Genomic DNA, 14622 nt, shown 5'->3' with positions numbered 1-14622 from the left:
TCGTCAACCCAAGTGCACACAGCTAAAGTGGATTAAAATGTTTAATCTTATTAGCGCCCAAAAGACACTGATTTCGTTCATCGTGCCTACTGAGTCTCAGTCTAAGACTTCTGAGTCGTTTTATTTATAAAGCTTGTATTTCTTCACATAGTAAAGAAACCCTGGTCTTATGCACTACGATTTACCCGTGTTTCTAAAACAATTCATGTAAAGTTTATTTGTATAGTTTCTACCGATTCCACGTACAAGTTTGATGGACTTGTGGTCAAGTGAGTAATTATTAAGCATTTAATTGTGTATATGCATTCATGTATATTTAGTGTTTTTTGTAAAGCTTTTAATGCATAACTAGTTCATTGTATTTATTATGTTTAGAACTTCGCACATTCATTATACCTTAAAGTTTTTTTTATTATGTTTCTTGTTTTTCTGTTGTAACACGTCTACTTTTTGTACTAAACGAATTCGTCAGTAGAGCTATAAGGATAGAATTGTACAAGTCTTCGTTTTTAAATGAAAAGGTGTATACCATTTTGAATTTTAGATTTCTGTTATGTGGTGTATTACTTTTTTATATCTAAAAGTTGGATTTAATTTATATGGTGAAAGGAAAACGTCGTTGTACGAATTTCCTGTTAATTATGTTACAGTCAGAATAAACTTGGATTTTATTTGTTTTCGTTATGTGAGAGATATTAAATAATAGTTTCGAATAAAATCGACTGTATATCAGCCGTTTAGGTGAAGTGCACTATATTCCTTTTCATAATTTTGAACTTTAATTATGTTTTGAATGTTCCTAGCAAGAATAAATTTCCTTATTTTACAAACAACGAAGTAATTCTTAAACAGAAATCGTTTTGACTTTGTGACTATATACGTAAAAACCACATCTAACTTACTGCTAAATAATAGTTCGAAGTCTTTCTTCCACAAGAACTCGTACACTCACGCCAAACTCTTAGGATTTAAGATATATTAAATTAAATTAAATAGTCATGTAAAATATTTTAGGTTATGATATTTTTCATGGTTAAGGTGTTAATACAACTTAAATACTAATGAAACGCAAATATTTAATTTCTACGTAAACTCATCAAATTTTGATTGCTGATTTGTAAACACACATATATATTTCTAGAAATTGATGTAACGTAACCTATTATATATATAGTGGCATTAAAACCTTCCTGGTTTGACGCTTCCTTTGTTTATCAAAAAATGAATATATATTCCACTGAACATATGGCTAGTTTCTTTTATTTTAAAACTTTTTTAAGTAAGTTTTTCTTTTATTTCTTGACGGCCAGAGAGTTTGTTTTTCATTATCAGATTTCGAGATTGCCTTTCTGGTGGCTATTGTTTCGTTAGCTGTGAACGAATGTTTGCCAGATGGAGGTAAGTATTATTTTCTTATTAAAAAAAAACAAAAAAAAAAAGAGCGCTTAACTTTTAAACAAAACCACTTCTGATATTGTAGTTTTCTGAGTTTTGTACACTATCGTAGTTCTAAATCTACTTGTCTGCGTATGTTAAATACAATTCTTTTAAATGTGTAGGTTTGACATACTAGCTGTTTATAATCGACTTAGGTATGATTTTAAACTAAATTATTAATTAGAACTGAATAATCTTGTTTTTCTATCACATAATATTTAAACATTTTTGTACTTTGAATGATTTATACTGAAAGTTAATTGCAAATTATAAAAACGATTTTCCAGATCACCTGCTGGCTACTGCTCTTGTTCACACCATGATCAGTTGTGTTCAGTTTGATGACACGATTATTCTGTATAATTTACTGCTGCCCGACAACGCATTTTTTTAACAATCCTTTGCGAAGGACGGCACGGCCAGTTTTAGCCCATACATATTGACAAACTTTTTACAGATTTTTCATACAAGTTTGTGGATGTTAAATTCTAGTAGCAACAAAGGCATAGAAGGTTATCGGACCTGCATCGAGAAGAGAGTCATAAGGTATTACTGTGATTTATGCTTCTTCAGCAGTATTGCCCATCAAAATAGGCATTGACTTAGAGGCGTATGAGCTTTCGCCAACTTCGTTTCAATGTTTTTGGGGCGGGTGGTTCTCTTTTGTAACCATGCATAGCTTTCACTTTGCGGCAAAGGGTGTTAATCCAAGTTGGTTTGGGCCGTAGTATCGAATGCTGTTAATATCGTGAATGTTCTACTGTGTAATTATTTCAGCACCTAGAAGAAAAATTGAAGTATATCTCCTTCAAAATGCTGTTTCTCTTTGACTTCTATTACAAAGGAATTGTACTGTGGAATGATCATACAGTTGCTTTGAACTTAATATACTGGAACTAAACCAAGCCCGGCGCTAAGCTCGTAACTATGACAACACGCCACTGCATTCGCATGTGCAAATCGCTCTTAGAAAGTGTGATTGACTCTCTATTTACCTTAGAAATGTAATTATCAATAGTTTTTCTAAATTTTTGCCTATACATATTTATTTTTTCATACTACATGTCAGCTTCAATAACTGCTGCTTATTTCATTTTAAAGTTTATATGCTGTTTTAAACAGATCAGTAACGTTTTGGCTGAAATATATGATTGTACTGTGCAATGTGTAAATGTTATGTTGCACTTCGAAAACAAAGAGTTGGAACAATCTAATTAAAAGCAAACAGTCGGCATAATTTACATAAGACATAACACAAACCCAAAGCTTTCACTTCCGAAAATGAGAGTCACCTCCTATGATGAAAACAATGAACTAAAGTATGCAAAAATATCATTACCATCAGCATACAATAATTAGTACCTTTGATAGTAGAGGGGCTTTAAGGACATGAAACGATATGCCAGCTTTTGTCTTTCACAAAAACAAATAAATTGTCTAGGGAAGAATAAATAGGCTATGGGATCAAGGTTGTCTCCTTACAATACCATTTTCATTCTATATTTTATGAATAACAACAGTTGTAAGACTGACCCATGTCTTTAAAATCCTTTTGCTGTACATTGATGATATTTTTTCCACCTTCATAGTAATCATGAACAAGTATACTTGATCATGGCCTATGGTTGTGGTATCTGATTGGTAATTTGAGAGTCTCAGATTTGAGATGAGGTACTACCAAACACATTTTACACTTTCAACTGTGAGTGGGTTATAATAATGACAAGCAATCCTGCTATTTGTTAAGAGTAGCTGCTTCAAGTGACAGTTGCTTCCCTTTGCTCCACAATTTATAATTAGGGATGGCTATTCTGACCTGGCTGTTTAGCCCATTGTGTGCATAAGGTGTTTTGAGGTGAAAAAAACAAATAACTAAAATGAAAAAGCATCAGAGAAATAATATAATATATTAAACACATACATGTGTAACATAATTATATTTTATGAAAAGTTTCCCTTAGGTATTCCATTTTTCTCCTGTTATTTTAGAATTGTTTTGTGTTTATTTAGACTTATGCAAATTGATGAATGGAAAGAAATATTATGTTGATATTGGGGAAACTGGGATCATCAAAGCAGAAAATGTAAGCAGCAAATTCTTAAAAAATGAAACAGAGAATCTGAGCCTTCCTAAATGTACTGTGGAACTAGTCTCTTGCCCATCATGTCACATTGTTGTTTCAGTTCTGTATCTAAACATTCCAAAGTGCAGCTCTGACAACTCCTGCAGGTAATCTATTAGCCATAGCTGTGTAACAAATGTTGTCATGTTTAGTTAGCCTTTTGAATTATATGTCTTGCATTTATTAAACATCTAGACCACTTTAACTTTGATTTCTTTACTGATATGGTAAATATAAACAATATGTGGTTAATAAAGATGCAATGAACTTGTATGTTGACCAAAGTATAACCTTGTTAATTCTAACATCATACTCAAGTGTTTCAACTAGAAGTTAACATTGTCAGCCACAAATGAAGAAATAATTTGCATTAATATCCTATAGTGTTTAAACTCTCAATATCATAATATAATTATATTCATATAAAACAATATAACATAAGACAGCAGTACTAACTACCATACATCTTTCTTTTTTGTTTATAACTTACATCACCATATCAACAATTAAATTATTCACTTACTTACATTATCGTAGCAGAAAAATTAAACTATGTAAAAAATTGATATTTGACATAAACTGGTATCATGAAATTAAGAACAACTCATAAAAATTAACAGAAAGTTCAGGAAGACAGTGAAGTTATTTCTGTATCATAAAACTTTTCTTTAAATAATAACTATGAGTTTAACAACTATCATTTCTGATAGACTAACTGTGCTAAACAAATGTATTCAAATGATAAAAGTGTTTCCATGTGTTACTTTACTGACAAGCTTAGTTTTGGTATAAAAAAACAACTACCCTTATATAGCTGAATTTCAGATACAAGTGTGTATGTAACAAAATGTTCATTTAGTTTTGTTTTTATTTTAGATGTGATTATGTTTGGATCAAAGAATCAGCCTATGCCATATCTGGTCAGAAATTTTGTGGTTTTGTCAATAACAAATCATTCAGCTTGCAGTATGAGTCTAGAACTAAACTTGTGACTATAGATTTCTTCTATAGATATACATACAAAGATAGCTTTGTTCTTCAGTTCACAGCAGCCAGTAAGTAATGATGATGTCCTATTTCAAGTTAAAGTGTAGTAGAAGTTCTTAAAATCTTTGGTTGTGTAATGTAATGTCTATCTACGAATTAATGGTTTATTACATTTTTGTGTAATATTATTCTCAGTCAAACAGTTTTTTTAATGTTTTTTCTAGCTAGTGTAATGGTTAACTTAATTTTGCTTTATATAAAGTAGTTTAAATTAAAAAAACTGTATGTTTATAAGTAAAATAGTGTGAGCAGTTTAATGGCATATAAAATAAATTTTTTGCTATATTCTTTAAGAGAAAACAAATATCAGAACAAAATTTTAACTCTCTAGTGCTTTCTTGTTTGTGTTTTTGTATTTATACTCCTCCATAAACTTCAGGATTAACTTATATAAGGAAGACATTGTTTTTTAGCCACAACTGAGCAGCTCATAGAATGGCTCTGAATTTTTCGTTTTTTTTTTCAAGTACAAACTTTTAGCTCATAGCTTCATCATCTCTTGACTGATTTGAGATCTAATTACAGTTTTGGACTTTGGAGGTTAAACCCTTTTGATTGATGTATTTGACCACACCCAAGGTCTCATAGATTAATTTATTCTAAGCCTGTATAAAATAATTTCAATTTGAAGGTAGGCTGGTATAGAACCAAATGTCTAATAAAATCAAATAAGGTATACATATGCCCCACACTTGGTATTGCTGACACACAAAATATAGCTAATAAAAAGGGAAGCAAAGCTCTCATAGATTAATTTACCCTAATCCTGTCTAAAAGAATTTCAAGTGCCATGGCTATTGAGGATTCCCTCTTGTTTATCCTTAAGACTGGTTTAGGAGTGTGTATCATCCAGTTCAGTAGCAATGTATCACCTTACAATTTATATAAAATCTATCTATCCATCTATTTCAAAGATACACATTAATCAGGCATAAAAAAGTGATGGCCAGAATGATGTTCAATTAGACAAGAAACAAAAAATTACTGAAGACAGCTACTGTTAACACTAGCTTGATTAATTCATACATGATTTATGATGCTCTGAAAGTGAAAGATGTATCATCTTTTAACACCAAACGATGGCTATTAAATGAGGGTTCCCTATCAACCAGAACTTACATGAACATTGAAGCTATCATGTAATTAACTACAGCTTGTGTACAGTCTACTTACTTCCAATACAACACGCATTCTGTTAACAAACAGAATACCTTGCTGTGGTTTTCCACTTTCTCCAGTCTTAGCAGATATTTGCATAGAAAACTCTGAACACAGAACACTTAACTCCAGAGAAAAATGATCTAGTTTTTATAGATGCTTTGTAGATGACACATTTGCAATCTGGCTGTACAGAAAGAAACACCTAACTTCTTTATGGAAACATTTCAACTTTATAGACCACAGTATTCAACTCACAATGGGAATAGGAAATAGTAAAATGTTTTTGTTGTAACAAGAGATACAATTAACTAGCTGCGACAGTTTCAGGCTCATTGCATTGGAAAACTAGGAAGATAAGGAAATTCTTTACACAAACATCCTGCTGCCTTTATTCAACAGAGACAAAAGATTGAAGATTATCAGCCTGTGGTTATCACTGATAAACATAAGGAGTGCACACATAACTGTCACTAAAACTAGAACCACCTTATCAACCAGTAAGGAACCAGAACCATGTAATCAGTAATTGAAGTTTCAGTACCACTTACCAATTATGAACCACATCAAACATCCTCACCAGATGGCTCATATATGATGTGCAAGAAGTTCTTATTCTGCCTGAAGACAAAAGACTTTGAATGTTTTCTCCTTAGTCTTCTTTACTGAAACCCCATGTAAAGTTTTGTTATTTTTGTTGGTGTTCATATTCACTGTTGTTTCAATACTCTGTAGTTACTTGTATATTCTACACATAAAAAACAGCAACAAGTAAAGAAGTAAATAAACATTTTATATAGAAAATAAAATGAATGTGTGTTAGAAGTAGAGAGAAAGTTGAAAAATAAGATGTTCTTTTGGTCTGTAGTCAGTTTGGTATGGTTATGTTTTCATAGTACCAAAAATATTGCTTATAAAGTTTTCATATACAACTTTACACAAACAAATCAAACAGATATAGAGAGAACTGAACAGAGAAATGGTCTTTCCGTGCATTTTGCTTAAAGCTGTTTAATTAATTAAAATTTTACTCCTTGAGACATTGCCTCAGGTCTTCTATTTCTGATAATCGTACAGCCTAGGTTTTTTTGTTCTTATCTAGTACTAAACCACTGTATGAATGCATATTTTCAGAAAAATGATACTGAAATTTTGATAAGATTCAATTTAAAAGATTTACTTAGCAGGGTAGTGTGTAGAGAAAACAGATGGTGATATAGGTCTTCATCAAATCCCTTTTCCAATATGGTACTTACCACCTCTAACAAGATTAGCTATTCTCGTTCAGTGCTGCCCTCTATATGCAACCTTTTTCTTTACACATGCCACAAGTCTTACGCTCCCCCCTGTTGGAATTGCTGTCTCTCATGCAAATCATCATGCATCACCTCCTAACCAATAGGAGCATGATATGCTCACATGATTCCTCTACCAAACTATCACTTCTCATTTGGAAGTGTTTGAGTTCGTATGTGGTCTTTTGTTTGCTTAATGCTTCCCTCACGAAGTGGCTATTTTTCGACTTAATTTGCTTTCATTCAACCTAATTCCTATATTAGTATTTATCAGTTAATTCTAGTCGCTTTATTTCTGCACTCGAATTTGGTGAAGCTGTTCTGTTCAGGCGACCCAATGGTGGATTTATCTGCTTTTATACATCGAGAGATCGAATGTTACATGGACCAACCTTTGTCCCCAGACTCCTCCTGAGCTGGCTGAGTCTGTTCAGGCTGACAAGGACTTTAATTGTCTTTTTCCACCTCCAGTGTTTGCCGTTCCTTCTCATTCCCAACCTGAGGATTCTTTGAAGCCTAATTGGATCTTTCTGGATTTTGTGTCTCAGATTTTTGATGTTTTATCCCTTTCACCTATTTCTTATTCACCTTCCTTATTGCATGAACAATCTTCCCAACACTTTCTGTTTTTTCCTCCCTCCATTGATATTAGGGTTCATGTTGATCAATTTGATTGCAATTGAGTGAGGGGATTAGCATGCCATGCCCCCAGGGTTTTTTACCATTGGGCATACTATCCTTTTTGAGATCCGCAGTTGTTAGATTCCTTGTTACCTATTTGGGGGGGGGGGGGGCAGCTCCCAAATCAAATGTCAATCTTATCCAAGCCCAATATTCTCGCCTATATCTTACCTTTACCAACCTCTTATGGTATCTTTCTTCATACACCTCTTATCTGAGGCTCTCCACAGAAATCCTGAGGGGTTTTCTGCATATACCCTTGCCCTTCTTTCCTTCACTTTAGCAACCATGTCGTCTTTGGCTCTGGTGTTACGTAGTGGTTTCTTTGTTGTTGGGACCATATAGGTCATGATGACATTTTGGCTTGGGACCATTTACCCTCAAGATATCTCAAGGATTACGTATGGCCCATTTCTGAGAATTACATCTTTGATACAGTCCCAGAAGCTATTGAGCCTTGGGTGATATCAGTCCACCAACAATCCATCCTTATAAATATTTTAGCCCTTCTGTCTCAGTCAGAGCCTCATATGCTTCCACTTCCCGTTTCCCGTCCCTCCCTTCCCCAGTCCTTACCTATTTCTTCTACTTGGGGTACTTCTTCTTGTTGCCTTCCTCGACGATGCACCCCTCATCGCCAACAGTACCAGTGACTACCCATTGAGTTCAGGTCTGGTGGGGGCTCAGCTGTTTGAGTTTCTTCATCGCTGACATCTTCATTGATGATCAATGGGGGCTTCAGGCTCTGTCAGAAGGATTCGTTGTTCAGTTTCTTTCCCCACTATCTCTGATTTCTCCGTTTCCTTCCATCCTCCTCCTCGAGATCCAGTTACCAGCCAGCGTTTGTCAGAAAAGGTTCAGAAATTGCTTTTGCAGCAGGCAATCAAACATGTTACCCATCCTTCCAGGGTTTTTTATTCCCGCCTTTTCGTTGTCTTCAAGAAAATCGGGGATTAGTGGCTGGTAATCGATTTAGCTCGCCTCAACTGCTTCATATCACTACCCAAGTTCACAGTGGAGTCTTTTCTCACCCTGAGGTGGGTGTTTTCTCCAGGGTTGTGGATGACAAAATGTATGTTTCCAATGCTTACCTACATATACTGATATCACCTCAGTCTCGTTCTTATCTTCAGTTTTGACCTGGCATGGCCAGGTGGTTAGGGTACTCGACTCGCAATCTGCAGATCGTGGGTTCGAATCCACGTCCCACCAAACATGCTCCCCCTTTCAGCCGTGGGGTGTTAGAATGTAACAGTCAATCCCACTATTTGTTGGTAAAAGAGTAGCCCAAGAGTTGGTGGTGGATGGCGATGATTAGCTGCCTTCTCTCTAGTCTTTCACTGCTAAATTAGGGATTGCTAGTGCAGATAGTCCTCGTGTAGCTTTGTGCAAAATTCAAATCAAACCCAATCTTCAATTTGTCCATCTTGAGGTGGTTTACCAATATTGAGCCCTCCCCTTCGGCACTTTACATGTTTTGTCGAATAGTCCAGGCTTTTGCACATCATCTCCATGTTCTGGGGCTAAAATTTCACTATTACATGGATGACTGGCTTCTTTTGGCTAATTCCGAACAAGAACTGGCCAACCATACTCAGCAGCTACTTTCTGTGGCAGCTCGGGTGGGTTGGTTGATCAAATTGGTTTTTCAATGACAGCTCTGGTCTCTCTCAGTTATGAATGATGGAACTTTGCTTGGGATACTCTTTCCACCACATTTCCCTTCCTCCTGCGAGACAATCTGAATTCGTGGCTGGACAAAGTCTATTCATCAGTGGGTGTGCTGCTTCCTTCCTTATGTCTTTATCTACATTTTTCATAAACACATCCCTTCAGGGATGGGGGAATGGGTCAATCACCAGGAAGCTTCAGGCCATTGGACAAAAGTGCTTTGCATATCAACGTTCTCTGGTGATGGTTCATTCAGACAATTCTATGATGGTGGTATATATCAACCACCAAGGGGATACCCAGTCCAGATATCTACGTTTTCGGACATTGGAACTATTGTACTGGGACCACACACATCACATTTGCCTTATTACATGTCATGTGCTGGGTGTTTTCAATCTGGTTGTGAATTGTCTTTTGTACCATGACCAGATATATCTCATGGAGTGGGCATTAGATTTCCTCATTTTCAGGGATTTTTGCCATCAGTGGGGTTCTCCCCATGGGGATACCTTTGTTGTAGACCTCAACACCAAATTGCCTCTCTTTTGTTTGCCTGTACCTCATCCACAGGCTCTGGCAGTCAATGCCTTCAGACAGGATTGGTCACACACATATCTTTATGTGTACCCACCCATCTGATTACTTCATTGGGTGATTTATATTATCCACTCCCTCCTTGTTGAGTCCTACTGATTGCTTCCTGTTGGCCAGCTCAGCCTTGGTTTCCAAAATTAAAAGGACAGCTCCTCTCTCCCCCTATCCCTCTTCCACTTCCTCCCTCCCTTCTTCATCAACCTTGATCACATATTTTACATCTCAACCTTCATGTCCTGCATCATTATGCCTGGCTTTTGTCCAGTCCTTGGTGAGACAATCTGGTTGCACATGTCGAGTCACTTCCTGGTTAGCTAGCTCCATCCATCCATCTTCCATGGAGGTGTACCAATGCAAGTGGAAGGTATTCCACAGTTGGTATATTACCAGGGGGGTTTTCTACTGACAAGCCTACCATGGCTCGTGTGGTGGAATTTCTCACTTGGCTCTTTGGCTGTGGGTCTTTAGTCTCCTCACTTTCTCAATATTGGGCAGCCTTATCCCATACCTTTCGTTCTTCCTGATATTGTAGGGTTTTTACTTCCCCTGTTCTTGCCATTCTCATGCATTTCGTCTGGATACATCGCCCTCCCAGGCATCCAGGCCTTCCAGATTGGGACATTAATGTGATCCTACATTCCTTTACTTTTCCCCCACTTGAACCACTTTCCTCATGTTCCATGTTTCACCTTTCCCTTAAACATATTTCCTTCTTTTCTTAGCCTGTGGACGTTGAAGGTCAGATTTGTTTGCCATTGATGTTTCACATACCTTTTATCACCCTAACTATCTTCCCCTTTATCTGGATCATTCCTTTCTCCCAAAGACATCAGCAACTCGGGAGGGTGGTTCCTTCTTTTCTCCTATTTCCCTTTCTTCTATTCCCATCTTTACCCTCGCCCAAATCCAGATAGGCTTCTGTGTCTGGTCAGGGCTTTTCGTTGTTATATAGCCCATACTGCTAAGTTTTGGGGTATACATTCCTAACTCTTTATCCCATGAAAATCCTCTTCCCTTTATGATCTTTCACCTTATACCCTTAACAGTTGGGTCTGCCTTGTGGTTTGATTAGCCTATTCTTCCCCACCTTCTTCCTCCTGGACTTTGTTCCAGGTGTCCTCCCATCAGATCCAACACCTCACTTTTCCCTTGCTTCTTGTCTTTGTCATTCAGTAGAGGAGATTCTGCAATCTAGCATGTGGAGCACTCCCACTATGTTCATCTCTCACTATCTCCATCATATCATGGTTTCCTCTTCATTAGGGTTTTGTCTACCACCTGTGGCCATTCTTGAATTTTTCTTCATACTTTCTTTCAGAGGCCTTTATTGACTTTTTATAACATGGATCCTGCTCTGTGGCGACTGTTGCCTGACTAGGTATTCTTTAACTCTAAATCTGCACTGTACAGCCATGTTGACTTATGCTTTATCTTTCATGGCTTTGCACACTCACTGTGGAGATGGAGTGTTCCACAAGATCATTTGACGGTGAATAACTTCACAATATTTTGCTTCATAAACATGCTTGTCCCAGACCATACCACCCATGGACTGCATGGGTAAAGCAGAAGGGGATTGCTGCTCATCCCATCCCTGCCATGCCTAGATTGAATAACTCAGTATGGTCTCCTTTTCAAAATAAGGTTTCATGGTCACTCATTACACTGTCTCCAATGATGACGTTCCTTTGGACTCTGCACCACATCATCACCCTCCTTTCTTTGAGTGGAATATATGAATACTTGCCATTGTCCAGTTTCAAGCCACTGAGGTGGTTCACCATGGAGGTACCCTGCTGAATGAGATTCACATAATAACTATTCAGTTACAGAGTAGGGCAGTGGTGTTCTGCGAATGTAGATGATGTAATATCCTCCTATTTGCAATATCCAATACCATGGAGTGAGACATCAGAATGCAGTTCACCCCTTCGATTGGTAGCCCTCATCCTACCCTTACATGGATGTCGGTACCCCGCGAGGAGGTTTTCTGTTAGAGTTAACCAATCATCATAAGTCCTCATATGGGTTTAGGTTGACCCTTGATTTCCTCTGTCTGTGTCATGGGTCACAGCATGTGGTACATGGGATTGTTAAGGTAATGTCCTTGACTATCCCTCATTCTCTTCTTATGGGGATGTTATTGCCATTGGATGATCCTGGTCTGTACCTCATTTGGGGGGAATCGATTCCATGTGATAGACACCCTTTCAATACCGGATGTCAATTTCCCAGATTGATAGCTCAAAGCTAATCCTCGTGTCATACCCGGGAATCGGTGTGGGTCTTAATTCCCAGTTCTTGGGTTTGAGGTGAAGATGGTATGATCCTCATCCTACCCTTGAATTGTGTCAGTATCTTACAAGGAGGTTTTAGATGAAGTTGACTTTCTGAGTACTGTCCATCACACCCTAGTTACTCTACATCCAGGGGCACATCCTTGTTTACCCACTTTTCTCATGTGGGATTCTAGTTAATCTTGGGAGAGGAGGTAAATACCATATCGGAAGTTATAATTTTCCTATACTGAAGATGTATTTCTGATAGGTACTTACCTCTACTCACACTTCCCATCCTTTCTCCCCACTTTTCTCTGGTGCTGACATCTTCTGCCAAACTTCGAATTGATAGTTCGGTAGAGGAGTATAGAGGAAGTCACTTGGGTCACGTGAGCATATCATGCTTCTATTGGTTAGGAGTTGATGCATGATGATTTACATGAGAGACATGTTGGAATATAGCAATTCTAATAAGGGGGAGGGGAGCAGAAAACTTGTGGCATGCGTAAAGAAAAAGTTTGCATATAGAGAGTACAGCACTGAACGAGAATAGCTAATCTTGTGAGAAGAGGTAAGTACTTATTGGAAATACATTTTCAGTATAGGAAAATTATAACATCCTCTAAATATTTTTAGATAACTGTCCCCAATTAAAATGGTCAATTATAATCAAATATATGTTAATGCTCAAACATACTTCAAATTAGCAAAACAGTGAATAAACATTTTAAAAGATTCTTATGGCATGTTTTTTTTCTGCAAAATGATGTTGTCTTTAGTAATTGTAAGATTATTTATGTACCTGATACAAATACATTTTGTTTTATAATTCTTGTTTATGTCCAACAGAAAATGTGTATGTATTGAAAGGCCATTATGTATTGTACCAGTCAAACACCACAAATGTCTTTGAATCTCCACACTTCCCTATTAGTTATCCTGGTGACTACAGCTGTGAGTACATCATCAGAAATATTGAAGATAAAGGATGTATTCAAATAACATTCATTGATTTTCAGTTATCTCCCTGGTCTTACATTGAGGTAAGATGAAGAGAAGACATATTATTTTCAACGCTGAACACCTGATGTATTATGTAATAATTTCGACCAGTAGAGCTGCTAAAAATGTACAATAACAAGTACAATTAATGATAAATATTGTAAACTGGGGTTGCTCTGAACACTTTTTCCACTTGAAAGATACCACAGGAAACTCAGTTGTTGTGTTATCAAAATGTGGGGCCTAGGCGTACGTTTCTTTTCCATAAGTTATTAGTTCATATATCAACTGCCTAAAAGGTTTTAGAAATTTTTCATGCTGTTCAAAATAACCCCAAGAGCGGGGCTACTTTGAACATTGTCTTTTATAAATTACTGATCAATTTTAGCTTGTATATGGAGCTATTTTGAACAGATTTGTGTGTTTTAAAAAATTTAGTAAATCTTCTGAAGCAGTATGAAACACTTTCTTCACTAGGAAAAAAAGAATAGTTTGATTATCATGAAAACCTGTTATTATCATATGTTGATGATGGCCATGTTTGAAAATTTCCTGCAAACCAAATTTCTTTTTCAGAAATATTTTATTATCAAAACTCATTGATAAAGTAGTAAGAATAAAGATTTTAGAGTAAATAATTTTTTTTGCATTGCTGAATTTTTATAGATGGTTAAAATGATCAATTTTTTTTTTCACAAAAAATGTTCAAAGTTATCTTGCTGTTCAAAGTAACCCCAAGTTAGGTAGTCTTAATGCTGAGCAATATGCAAGCTTTTACTTCTACTGTGACCATTCTGCCATAGGTCATCAGTTGAATACCATCACTATAATGTAGTTAACAAGTTCCTAAGAATGAATATTTTCTAGAAAAACATACTGCTTTATTATTGAAGTGTTAGATATTATAAGCAAGTTCAGATGTACTCTGACATTGTCTTTAAAATGTTAAATATCTTCATTTTATGAACATGTTGTTGTATCCTGAAATTGAGATATTTTTGATAAGTTCAAAGTATTGTTACGTCTCCGTTTGTTAATTGATTTTCCATAACTTCGTTCCGACGAAACTTAAGCGACACAAGTCCTTTCTTAATAAAACTGGTTTATTCTTTCCAAATATAACTTTACCGATACACTCAACTTCAACAATCTCGCTAAACAAATGCTATAACAACGAACGTGCTCAATAATACTTCTGACTGCAGATCAATTACTCACTGTCTACACACACATTCTTACCATCATGTTGTCACCCTCTTTATATACCAGACTACCCTATATCCAGTAAATGCTAGAGCATTCGCCAAGGTACAGGATAGTTCTAGAAAATAG

The 14622-nt window shown here is 36.2% G+C and overlaps 1 protein-coding gene across 1 annotated transcript in view; it reads left to right on the top strand.

The window, feature by feature from the left end:
• The first annotated feature begins 88 nt into the window (after nt 1-88).
• The window catches only part of LOC106463020, a 38151-nt gene continuing 23617 nt past the window's right edge, over nt 89-14622 (top strand). Inside the window, exons 1-5 of the mRNA XM_013922993.1 lie at nt 89-269; nt 1333-1398; nt 3448-3667; nt 4437-4615; nt 13138-13331. Of these exons, the coding sequence (XP_013778447.1) occupies nt 254-269; nt 1333-1398; nt 3448-3667; nt 4437-4615; nt 13138-13331 (675 nt within the window). The 5' untranslated portion in view covers nt 89-253. The remainder of the gene's footprint in view (nt 270-1332; nt 1399-3447; nt 3668-4436; nt 4616-13137; nt 13332-14622) is intronic.

The sequence above is a fragment of the Limulus polyphemus genome, unplaced genomic scaffold (genome assembly GCF_000517525.1).
Source record: "Limulus polyphemus unplaced genomic scaffold, Limulus_polyphemus-2.1.2 Scaffold50, whole genome shotgun sequence".
NCBI lineage: Eukaryota > Metazoa > Arthropoda > Merostomata > Xiphosura > Limulidae > Limulus > Limulus polyphemus.
The sequence above is the reverse complement of the archived record's forward strand: the minus strand, read 5'-3'. Positions and strand labels throughout refer to the sequence as shown.